General features: G+C 43.0%; 1 protein-coding gene across 4 annotated transcripts in view; it reads right to left on the reverse strand.

Moving 5' to 3' along the window:
* GRIN2B (glutamate ionotropic receptor NMDA type subunit 2B) overlaps positions 1-13,046 on the reverse strand; it is a 207,382-nt gene that overhangs the window by 19,187 nt on the left and 175,149 nt on the right. For all 4 annotated transcript variants that reach the window (XM_054277109.1, XM_054277118.1, XM_054277126.1 and 1 more), the window contains 2 exons: positions 11,501-11,626; positions 8,448-8,677 (listed from right to left, as the gene is read on the reverse strand). In XM_054277109.1, coding sequence (XP_054133084.1) covers positions 8,448-8,677; positions 11,501-11,626 — 356 coding nt within the window. The remainder of the gene's footprint in view (positions 1-8,447; positions 8,678-11,500; positions 11,627-13,046) is intronic.

The raw sequence follows: 13,046 nt of genomic DNA on the forward strand, positions 1-13,046 counted from the left end.
TATGTATGGTATCAGAGCACCACAGTCGTAGCTGTTGCAATGAAGGGTGCTATGAAATCACAGCTATGGTGCACTTTAGTCTTGGTTGCATGCATGTAGAGGATGGAGATCCTCTGTTTATCCAGCATCAAATCATGCCATGTATCTAATTCTTCAAAGTCAGCTTCCTTGGAAGCTAAACACAATGGGACAAAGGGTATCTACTGAATAATACCAGGCAAACACAAAAGAGAAATTCATGAGGCAGAAAGATGCCACTTACTACACTCATGTTAATATCATTAGGAGTGTAGATGTTCATTCAGAGGGAGAAAATTAACTGATTAAAAAGACCTTGAGAGGAGAGGTGACAGCTAAGTACAGAGGAATTTGAAATCTGCTTTGTTTGCACGTGAGACAGCTGGTTAACAAATTATGAAACACTCTGAGAAATTCAGAGGATGTAGTTTGGTGGGGAAGCAATTCCATTTTTCACCCATTTTCACTAACAAAGGAAGGTCAGATCCTCCTGTCTTCTGAATACTAAGAGTAGCCAACCTACTATTATGTGGGTACTATCCACTGGGCAGCAGGGTGAAACCTTGCACAAGCCTGGCAAACCTCCAAAAGACTTCAGAGGGGCCATAATTTTCATCCAAGCAATTTTAAAAGCTTAGTAATTACATTAGTGCAATTTCTTAAGCACATCTGTAGGGCAGAGATGCAAAGCAAAAAGCAGGGCACTTCAGACAGGGCAGCACCTTCCCAGAGCTGGGAGATAATGCCTTCCTTTAACCTTCTGATGAAAACTGCCTCCTACCTGCAAGTGAAAGACAGAGAAATGAAAGCCACATCACTCCCATGTGAGTCCTGGGGCACTGAGCTACATCTGGAGTAAACAAGTCTACTGGGCCACCCAGATTATGGGGAAGTTTGACCTTGAGTAGCCAAAGGCCTGGGAGAAGCAGGGCAATAAAGTAAAGTAAAGCATGCAGTGAAGTAAAAATGTTTGGAAAGATACAACCTGCCAAGTATTTATCAAGTATATGTATGTGCATATAACTCCAAATGTCACAGTCACTAGGCATCAGGAATGAAAGTGTGGGGATACAGCTGTTGTAATTTTTTGGGGGTTTTTTTGTTAATCCTGTAGATTACTCTCATCCCTTCCCCACCAGTGATTCAGCCCTGATCATTCAGCTGAAGGAGGTCAGCTCTCATCTCTCAGGCTGCCAAATTTTGGTGGCAGGGCCATTGTCTTTTATTTGACTGCAAAGTGCCAAGTACATTTATGGCACCATATAAATAATAAATAAAAATATTCATTGTTTTCCTGTCCCCTGACTTATACTGATGTGAGAAGCAGGACAATCCTTTGCTTCCCTCTCTCACTCTCCCCCTTATGTAATTCTCCAAAGACAGCTTTTTCCAGACTGCCAAGCAATTAGCACAGAAGCAACCAAATTTAACCACTCCCTCCAAAGGGGATAGCTCCAAGAGCTGCTGAAAAGGAAGATGAAAAGAAAGGGTCAGTGGTGGCCAAGGCCTGGAAAAGGCCAGGGTGCTGTGGAGGGGGAATCCAAAAGCTGCAAGATAAGGACTACGCCACGGCCCCATCCCCAAAGTCCCTCATCCTGCAACTCTCATCTGTACCTGCAACAAAACCCAGGGGTCTGCATTTCTTCCTTTCCAGCAAGGATGAACTAGGCCAACAGTCTGACTCTGAGTATCCCCTCCCCTCACATCTTACCTGCTTAAGTTCCCAACTAAACTGCATTTTAGCTGTAGAAATCCTAAATAGTCCCATTAGAAGATTTTACTGTCATTAAATAATAGAATGGGGTGGAAGGGACTTTAAAGACAATCTAACCCCAATTCTCATGCCATGGGCAGGGACAACTTTCACTAGACCAGTTGCTTGGAGCCCCCATCCAACCTGGTTTGAACAGTTCCAGGGATGAGGCATCCCCAACTTCTCTGGGCACTGCTTCCAGTGCATCACCACCATCACAGCAAATAATTTTTCCCTAATTCTTAATTTAAACCTATTCTCTTTCAGTTTGAAGCCCTTACCCCTCGTCCTGTCATTACATGCTCTTGTTAAAGTCTCTCTCCATCTTTCTTGTATGTTCTGTTCAGGTACTGGAAGGCCACAATTAAGTCACCCTGAAGCCTTCCCTTTTCCAGGCTGGACAATCCCGGTTCTCTCAGCTTTTCCTTGTAAGGAGAGATGCTCCATCCCTTTAATCATTTTGGTGGCCTCCTCTGGACTTACTCTAGCAGGTCCATGGTTCTTTTTATTCAGAAGACAACATCTCAGAGCTGGATGCAGCACTGCAGGTGGTGTCTCACCAGTGCAGAGCAAAGGGGCAGAATCCCCTCCTTCATCCTGCTGCCCACGCTCCTTTGGATGCAGCCCAGGATACAACTGGCTTTCTGTGCTGTGAGTGCCACTGCTGGGTTGTGCCCAGCCTCTTGTCCACCTGCACTCCCAAATCCTTCTTGGCAAGGCTGCCCTTAATCCCTTCAACCCCCAGTCATTTTTGATACCAGGGAAGTCTCTGCAGATGAACAGAAAAAGAGAGAATCATGTGAGACCAAGTGAAGGCTAAAACACACTGCAGCCTCCGTGTTGCACTGCACTGTACAGTGCTGAGATGAAGAAAAAGAGGGAGAATGACAAAGAAACTAGGATTGAAGCAGGGGGAAAACAAAACTTCTTTCTGTTTGAAGACCCACTGACTTTAAATATTTAGAGTCTTAAAAAATCTACTGAATCACATTTTAGCATACAGGCACAGAGGGTTGTTCCAAAGATCTCAGAAAGCATAAAATTATCCCAATACAAAGACTGCAGAATGTCTAAAAATCTATGACAAACACACCCATCTGCAACTGCAAAAAATTATCAAAGATTATATTTATCTATACAATAAATGTGTCACAAAATAGAAAAATCTATTACTAACATATGATCAGCTGTAGCTATTTAATAGCTATTTATTAATAAAAAACTTCTAGCATAAATGTAATTACACACAGTACACATGCATTATGTGTGTTTACACATAATATATAGCTACACTATATAACATTTTAAAATACTTCTTACTATAGCACCTGATGATTTACAAGGACATGTAGAGAAACAATCAGATTTTAAGCCATAATATTTCAGACTATCAGTGCTCTGAGTTTGTAACACTTCACTATGAACCAGTGTTTATTTTATTAAGCACTGTAGTTGATACCACTGTTATTGATAAAGGTCATATTTAAGCAAAAGGCACAGTTCAACTCATTTACAAGGAGATGTACCCCTAAGGAAGCACTGTGGAAAGAAATTCAACTCTACCCCATGACATAAAGTCTGGAGATTCAAGAACCTCTTTATTTTGGGGAGGATTTTTTGTCAAGTAAGGTGCATCATATTTACGCATTTTGGAAAAGGTTATGATTTATCACAAGAGGACAGGATTGGAAGTGGCACGGTCCTTCTTCTGTCTGCCTAACTCATATCTCCACAAAGGTGTCCTGACAATAAAAATCATTCTGCTGTTGAAAGATTACCTACTTTCTGCCTTTGGACACTGCCACATAAAACTTCCTTTGTATCCTGCTGAAATGTGTGGAAGTACCACAAATGTCAGTTAACACTAAATATTTAATCCTGTGGAAGATTTGCACTGCCTCCAAGTTATCCAGTTAGACAATCTTCCCCTTGTAGAGCTCACAAGGCACCAGACTGACCCTCACTTTAGTCCTCTTAAAAAACGTCTAGCAGGAGGCGTCTGCTCTGCATTTTCCCTGGACTTCTCCAGAACAGGTATTTGTTGTACAAAAGCTGCAAGCTCAGGGAAGCATTTAACTTCAATCATGTGAATAATAGCCCATTGACTTTAATGTCACCACTCATGAGCACAAAGTTAAGCACACGCTTAAGTCTGGGATCCTTGCATATCTGGGATCCTTGTATAATTTCGATTTAATGTGCCACAAGGTACAATGTGGGAAATAATTCATTTTTCAGTTTCACAGCCAAGCATCTATTACTGCCAGAAAAAAAGCAGATTCTTTTCTTTCTGTACGTTTTTCAGTGTCTTTTTGTAGGTTTTTCAAGTGAGGCTTTTGTTTTGTATCAACCTGAAATGTTCCATTCACCTCAGATCTACCTATGTTGTTTCGTCTTCCAATTATCTCTGTCTGTCCCCTTCCTTTGTTACAGAAAAAAAAAATCTTTTTTCCACTTTTTTGCCCTTAAATGTAGGTCAGTTTTATGAGTAGTGCCTTTAGAAAATGACATGTCAAAATACATGTCAGAAATATCAAAGTATTTTGTATAAAGTGTACTAAAATGAGCTATTTTGAAAAATACCAGAAATTCCTTCTGCCCTCTTATACTCTCCTCAAGTTTTTTTTTTCGTAAAAATACTGCCCAGTTTTAACTTCAAAACCTACCTTTCAAGAAAAGAAATAAACTCATATCTATTGAAAAAATAACTGACCCATGCTGCATTTGTCTCAACATTGCATTAACATCTTGAAAAGCAAATAAGTCAAATGCGTGTGAAATTTCAGCAATCTATATTAATTTGCAGACATGCAGAAATCAATTTCTCTTCTTTTCATGTCAATTACAAATTACCATTTTGATACTTTATTAACTTCTTTGGCATTTCCAACTAATTTATAGGAAAGGATAGTATTTTTTTTATTATTATTAACCTACTGCCTTCTAAATCACTTTATTTAAATGCCCTGCTGGCTGTCCACATTTGCTTTTATTCTATTAGTACTTTATATGAATGGAAATTACGTATAGCTATTAGATTACTTCACACATTAGTTCATTTTATATAATCTTTCCTGTATTTATTGCCTTCGTTAGACCAAAATACCGCAGGCGCTTGTTTCTCTAATGTGTCTGAGGCTCTCCCGCTGATGGAAATTGGGTTACATCTTCTGATTGCACTCAGATGAAACCCAGACCCAGGAGCTGACTGCATGTTCTGCAGCAGGCCCTCTCACCACTGGGGCTTTTGCAGGGCTCAGGGCAGCAGCAGCAGCCCCCTGGATGGATGCAGCCCAGCAGCACGTGCAGAGATGCTCCAGCTGGGCTTGCTGGGAGCTGGCACAGCCACTGTGGCACTGCCCCTGCCAGGAACACCTCCAGCCCCTCTGCTGCACAGGGTGGACCAGTGGAGGTGGAAGGTGCTGCTTCGGCTCCTGTGCAGGAGGAAAGTGGTTCAGCGTGCCACAGGCACAGGGAGCTGGAAAGGAGATGCTGTCAACATCAGGACTTTTCCTGCAGAGCTGACGAGGCCAGTGCTGCTCTCAGGCAGGAGCAGGTTTCTCCCCCTTCAAACTGCCCATGGCTGTCCCAGAGTTAAGAGCTAAAGCTGGATGTGTGATTTAGCAGATCCCAAGGTTAACATGAGGGAACTAACAGCCATCATAAGGTGGGCTCCTGCCCCAACTCTGGCACCTGTTTTGAGCCAGCTATGCTCAAAGGGTGGCATTCAGCAAGGTCAGCATCACCTGGGACAGAGAGAGAGTGGCAGAGGTCTCTACATTCATACAGGGGGCCTCCAGACACCCTCAGTTCAACCTGGTACCCTGGGACAGAGGCATCCACTCCAGCCCAGCTCAGACAGACATGCTCAAGCATCCACAGAAGCACAGTGGGGGCATGACTTTAGTCATTGTATTGCATGCCATTAGGAAGTGAATGCTGGGGCACAACCAAGACATCATCCAAGAGACATCCACCATCCTGAGCCATCTAGAGCATTTCAGTCAGCTTTTCTGGGGAAGTGGCATGCCAGCAGCTGTAGACATCTCTTGCAGTGGTTCTTCCCAAGCAAAACCTAAGGAAGAGGGCCCAAGGAGACGATCAGGATTGCTGATGCAGAGTGTAGCCAGTCTGACCTTGGCAAGTGCACGTCAGCCAGGTACAGGAATGGATTTTGTGAGTACATCTGGCATTTTGGCTGCTCTGCAGTGTCAGTGGTACTGGTTCCCCAGGTACTGTCGAACTACAGAGACGTTTGCAAGCAGATCTGGGTCTAGGCAAGTAGGAAAAATATAATTTTGTTACTGTCACTTTGCCGATTGGCTTGGATTACATCATCTGCTGAGTCCTTGTGCTGGACACAGTGCCCTTACCACCTGATGGAGAAGGCCAGGAGACCAATCTGCCTGACTTTTGCTGCGGACGCCAGATCATACATTTGGGATAAAAGAGATTGGAAGCGTCAATATTTCCCCTTGGAAAACAGCCTTTCCCACCTGGCTTTGAACAGTGACTGCCTCTTTTGAAAGTCTGAACTGGCTTTAAGCAGACAAGAGAAGTGAGGTAGAACACAGTGCACCTCCATGTGCCCTGGATGTGGCTGTGCCCTTCATCCTGGCCAAGCCGTGCACTGAGAGGGTCAGTGAGAAGCAGTGTGCAGGCTTCAGAAAAGGGTAAAGACGAGATTCAGAAGAGTGAATTCCTCCCAGACCAGGGGATCTTGAAGCACTGTGACAAATATTTGGATGACTGCTCACAAATCCTACAGGGCCCTTTGCATATTCAGAGAGTAAAATCCATAAGCCCAGTAGATCAAGCTCATTCACTCACTTTATTTTGGATGGAGTTAGTCCCACCTGCTTTATTGCCCAAAGGCAGCTGTTGGCCTTCAGTTTCACCAGCCAATTTTCATTTGATTCCAGATGCTCTGGTAGGTTGTAATCTTACCCAAATATTGCACTTGCACTAGCAGCTATGTTTGAGGCATACCACAATCCTCTATGTACTACAGCTTTTCTCTTCCCCAAGGAAAAAAGCACATATGCTTTAGCATAGCAAAAGTAAATACAGGTACATTGGCAGAGAAGTAGAAGAAAATGGCCTCAATCCAATACACACAGGTGGCCCTACAGTGAAATCAACTAAAACAGGCCTAGAAATTTGTATTCAAAGGCTCTGTGAAGTTCCAGGAGTCACTGCTTTCAAATGATATTTCATGCACATATCTCTGCAGGTATGAAGAACATCTTGAAAAATGTGAGAATGAAAGCATGTTCTCTCCATGAGCCTAGGCACAGCCTGAAACAATAGATCACAGGCACAAACTATCCCATTTAGCTCAGATAGTTGAAAACCTAATGATGACAAACTAATGTTACCTCTGATAGGGCTGGCTGGTTTTGAACAGTATCTTTCAATCTGAAGGTTAGAGCTCACAGTTTCTAAGGAGTCTCTGCAACAATCTCCACCTGACAGAAAAGCATCCTCCCCTCCACCCCATCCTCAACACACCACATGGCAAATGAGGAGACAATGTGAAACAAATTGAGGTCAAAATGAAAACTAATAACAGGAGCACTTCTGCATGAATTGTATTATTCTGTGCCATTATTCCAGGAAAAAAAAAAACAAAACAACCAAAAACCAAACAACAAAATGAGTAAGAAAAGCTCCTATGGTTAATCCATCACAGGATTTCGAGCCTGCTGAACAGATCACCATATACACAGGAGGCCTGGTCACAAATTACTTCTAGACTGTCATGATGGACACAAGAGTCAGTAACTACAACCAACCCAGCAGCCACAACTGACACTTGCAGTCCTCCTCTTGCTGCTATCCCCAGCAGCAATGTGTGCAACCCGTTGCTATTTGGCTGCCCTGCAGTGGCATGGCCCCTTAAGCAGCCCCAGTGACTGAGTAACAAGCTCAGCATGGGCCATTGAGCCTCACAATACTCAATTCCTTGTGAGTAGCCTCACCAGAAAACAAAAGTAAAGGAGTGCACAAAGCATTACACCCTCACAAGCCAGACAGTGCTACCCAGCGTGTATCAGCAATCTCAAGTCCTCAAATGTTCAGAGTCCAGCAGAAGCGAATGCTCTGCATGGACAAAATGCTGCGCAGATAAACAAGGCATTGAAATGCAGTCTGAACACAAAATGATTTCTAGTGGTAAGCCTCCAAACACCTTGAAAAAATAACAGTATAACTGCAAATGCAAGCAATAGTAAATCATCAAAGGCACAGTGATTTACCCCCATGGACAGAACTTGTTTTCAGAATAAATTAATAGATCATATTTGCCAGTCTAATGTCCAGCATTCCTACCCAAAACAAATGATTTAATCCTGAAAAAACAGGTTACAGCCATTATACACATCATCTCCAAAGCTCCATTAATGTGTTTCTTGCTGACAGTCAAGGTGTGGTTTGGGATTATGCAAGCAAGCATAGTTCAGTTCAGTCTATAATTCATTCCTGAAGTGCTTAAGGCATGTAAAAGTGCAACTGAATACCAATGAAGAACAGTTGTGCTATTTAAACTAGGGTCTAAAGCTCTGATGATGTGACTCTGGAAACACCTGCCCACTTCCCTTGTGAAAGGAAGGAAGAGATGGTAGAGCAGCCTATTCTGTGGAAAAGGCTGCTTTGAGGGTTTGGGGGGATATATTACCTTTTTGTCGCTCAAGCCAGACACCTGGTCCACGTATTCCTCTTGGATCATGAAGGCAGCCAGGTTGGCAGTGTAGCTGGCCAGAAAGATGACAGCGAAGAAGGCCCACACCGACACCATGATCTTGCTAGTGGTACCCTTGGGATTCTGTACTGGCACAGAGTTGTTGAACACCAGCCCCCACAGCAGCCAGATAGCTTTGCCAATGGTGAAAGAGGGACCTCCTGGTTCTAGAGTGATTGAGAAACATGATCCCACGGTGAGCATCTGACAGTAAGTGGTCTGCATTTCCAGTCATATACACATCCTGATTTCAGAGTTAAGAGCAGAATCTATCCCCACTTTTGAGGTGAATATCTGCAGCTGCACTCCCCTAAGCTCATGCTACCATATCTCAGCTAAATACAAACTGAAAAATTATTCTTTAAAAATATCCTCAGATTTTCATATTTTTCTATCTCAGGGATTTCCACTGAAACCTCATACAAGGGCATTTTTTTTATTTGATTGAAGTGTCTAGAAGACCAAACATTTAATTTTGGTTGAAGAGTTGTCTCCAGAAACAGAATTTGCTCAGAAAACATTCTATCCTTATTTCCATCTGTTCAAGAGTAATGTCCTCAAACTCCCAGTATACGTCTGTGTTAAACATGGCTCTCTTTACTGTACTTGTAAAGGTATGAGGAAGAGCACCATCTGAAATAACAGGACTCTACAAGTACTTCTGCATGAATGTTTCATTACTCAGCCTGTTGAAGATCCATGAACCAGAGAACAACACAGCTCCCTCTCCCCATATTTTGTGTCTAAGGTACGTGGCAGTGACATATACTTCTTCCACCTTAAGAAAATCTGCAGGTCTGCCCTAGATAGTCCAGGAGCAGATCCTGTGTTTTAAAAGCTCTTATTTTCCTCTTCTCCCTTTTCAGTGAGGAAGCTCAGTCATTCCCCAGAAGCCACTTGTGCTAAGGAAGCACGAGATCTGAAAACATGTGAAATGGCACCTGTTTCCCAGCAAGCCTGTATCCCCAGCACGTGCTGGTTCCATTAGTGGGAACCTAACCCAGAATTTCCTCAACTTGAGCTCAAGAAGAGCTGAGAGGGAGAATGCTGATGTGATCACTCTTTGGACACTGAGAAGATCCTCTTAGCATGAATGGAACAGTTCAAGCATCTGTCCTATCTCCAATGGTGCCAATCTGATTAGCATCCCACGCTTTATCTCCTCAGGCAGGCTGATTGGGCCCTAGTGCTGCTGCCTGTGGTTGACTCCAGCAAAATAGTAAAAGGAAAGAAAGTTTTGACATGCCCCTCCAAACCTTCAAGCAGCAAATAGCATGGATCATCTGGAAACACTAACTGTGTTACCCTAAATACAACTGAAGAATGCAAGGGGCTCATTTTTTACCCAGGGAACTGCACAGCAAGTTCAGAGCACAGTCATCACCTGGTAAACGGGTGCCTTTAAATTCCAGGGAGGTGAAGTTCCTAAGAGAAACATAGTTTGGCAGTCTTTGTCTTTTTACATGCTGGAGTGGTATTTTTATCCTGCTCTCTACCTAATGTGTCCTAAGATATACAGGTGAAGGGCCTGAAAAACATCAGTGGGAACTATATGGTGGAAGGAAATCTTGAGAAGTTCCTTTCTAAAAGCCTTCCTCTCTCCACTGATCACCTTATGTGCTTCCACAATTATTTTGTCAGACACAAACCAAGATTGTAATGGGAGATTCCAATCCAAAAGTCTTGATGTCCGTAAAGAGAAAATGCAGCTGTTTAGGGCATACTGTCATAGTTCAAATGCAGCCCAAGTAACATTCGCCAGGGTTCTCATTACCAAATTCAGCATTGCAGTCTCTGCAGCAGATTTCTGTATCTTCATATTTCATCTCTCAGGGATAATATCTGTCTGATCATGCAATACTCTTCATAATTACTCAGAAATATTGAGACTTGTAGCTGCAGTTTGGCTAACTTAACAACTGCATAACTGCATGCCTGTACTAAAACCTGCTTCCAGTTCCACATCTGTATTAATACCTCCTAAGAGACTCAGGTTTCTCAGTACTTGTGCCCACAGATCCATGCAATTATGATCAGGTGCCATAAAGGCCCTCCACAGCTCTATGTTAAGAGACAAGTTCTCCACTTCCCCATATATGTGGTTCTGCCTGCATTCTCATTAACACTTTTTATTTTCACTCCTCTCTAATTTGATGGCATAAATTCACTCAAAGCACTAAACTCGGGAGCAAATGAGTGCATTTTCCAGTAACTGTCTCTCTCCCACTATTCTGTATGAACCAATAAATCCAGAAAATTTGAAGGGCTGATTCACCAGGGGGTGAAGATATGCAGGTGACAGAAGACTCAACTTGCTAATTGTTTTCATGTCAATAAGGGGGAAAAGCTGTATCTTAGGAAGGACACACAGCCTTTCTTTAATTCATCTGTCTGCCTTCTGAAGATCAGAACCATAAAAATGGATGAATTGCTTGGTCCAAAATTTCCTGCTGCCCTTGAAAAATAATTTTTTTACCCACTCCCAAGAAAATGAGTTTCCCATTCTCTCAGTTGGACTTAGAAAGCCAGAAAGGCAGGGAAGGACCTGAGCAGGTGACAGATGTGGATTCTGGAGGACACAGCACTGTGCCAGGAGGCCAGCAGAGTGACTTGCTGTGTAGAGAGATATAGTACTGAAGGATGGATTGACAGTGCTGAGCCCTGTGATTGCCTCAGAGTGCAGCATCGTAGGCCCTGCCAGCACTGGCTACCAGGGCCCATTTTCCTTCAATGAGAAACAAGTTGGAGCTGGTATGTGCTTCAGACATGAAAGGCGACACAGCTCCGTCTCTCACGCCAAGCAAATGATCCATTATACACATCTGCTCTCTTCACAGCCTTTTTTCCGCCTCCATCCCTGTCCTCTTCAGTCTGAATGCAGAGCTCAGAGCGGGCTAGATCCCTATTGCACTCAAGGCAAAGGAACACCCCAACAAACAAACAGAGACTGGAAACCAGAGGGGATCATAGCAAGAAACAGCCCCCCTTACCTCTGCCATCAGCAAGGCACCGATTGTAGCCCACAGGGCTGAAGTACTCAAAGACGAAGACAGCCACCGCAGAGATGATAAGCAGCATCACAAACATCATTACCCATACGTCAGCACTGAAAGGTTCTGGAAAGGAAGAGAAAACCATGGTAAAAGACCTGATAACACCTCACCTCCTTTGCTCTCCAGGGAAGTCCAGTGTGGGGCAAACTGGGTTGGGGAAAAGCAGAAGCTAAAACAAAGTCTTCAACCTGATTCTAAAAACTTCTTGAACTGGAAAAACTGAAGTTTCTGTCTCTGTATTGACTGCATTCCATCGTACTGTTACATTTGTGACACATGGCTCCATCTGGAACCACGCACAGCCATTGTGGCATGCATTGATAAAATAAAACACATTGATGAAAGATTGTTCCCAGGAAGTCCTCCAGCACCATCTGGAGAGAGTGGGAAAAATCAGGCAGAACTGGCAGAGTTTCAGACAAGCATCCAACTTTCAAGATGTTATCCAGCCAAAGAGCATCTCCAAATTTCTAAGGTTCAGCCATAATGACAGTAGGTTTTTAGTATTCCATCCCTCTAGCAATGGGAACACTGGCTCATTCTAGAAATGTTAGTGTTCGTGTTCTGCAAGTATTTGATCTCTGCCAGGTTTTCTCCTTCTCCCAGTCTGAACAGAAAAAGATAGGACTGAACCAGATCAAAGAAACAAAGAACTTTGCTCCAGAGTGTAGCCAATATTGCAACTTCAGTTAAATTGCAGTTTAGAACTTAAGAGATAACTTTAACATTGCTTTTACATACCCCAGCAATATTGGTGGACTTGCTAAGGGGAAAAACGCCTGAGGAGTTAGTAGCCACGAAACTCATATTTAAAAAGGTCTGGGAAAATTTCATTACCCATATAAAAGTATTTCTGTCTGTGAATGTTCTCAGGACTCTGGCAGAGAGCAGGCAGTAATTACATAACTCATATAGTGTATTTGCAGCATCATAAAGCACTTTATAAAGCCAAATAGTAGACACCAGGAAGGCACGAATGTCTCGGGGAAATGCAGTATCATTTCCGTATTCTCTGATCACCCACCATCGCTGAAGGACATTAGAAATGCCTTTATTGTAAGACACAGTGTCAGCACAGAACCGATGGCTCAACCATTCTTGAAAAGGTCTATTAGTTCTCTAACTTCTACTAGGCGTCAAGGGAGGGCTTAGTTAACAACATCTTTACAAATAATGCCTCTCAATGTGCAACTATTTATTGCCAATTGCTATCACCATGTGTTATGGTATCCCAGCTATAACGTTTGAATCAATTTTCTTCTGGCCTACACTCCTTGAATATACTATTAGTTGAATCACTGGGAAATCAAGTGCTGCAGTGTATGTGACAACTCTGAGTGAGCCCAATTTTTCTAGGATTAGGCATACAATTGCTGAAAAATGTCTTGGCTTGGAACCCATAGGCAGTGCCTATTTGCACTTGCATTTGCCTGGATTTTGCTTGCCTGTGACTCCGTTCTAAAACATTACAGTATATTTTTAT

Source organism: Melozone crissalis, unplaced genomic scaffold (assembly GCF_028551555.1).
Source record: "Melozone crissalis strain CALT ecotype California unplaced genomic scaffold, PUWL_Pcris_2 ptg000004l_1, whole genome shotgun sequence".
In the NCBI taxonomy this organism is placed as follows: domain Eukaryota; kingdom Metazoa; phylum Chordata; class Aves; order Passeriformes; family Passerellidae; genus Melozone; species Melozone crissalis.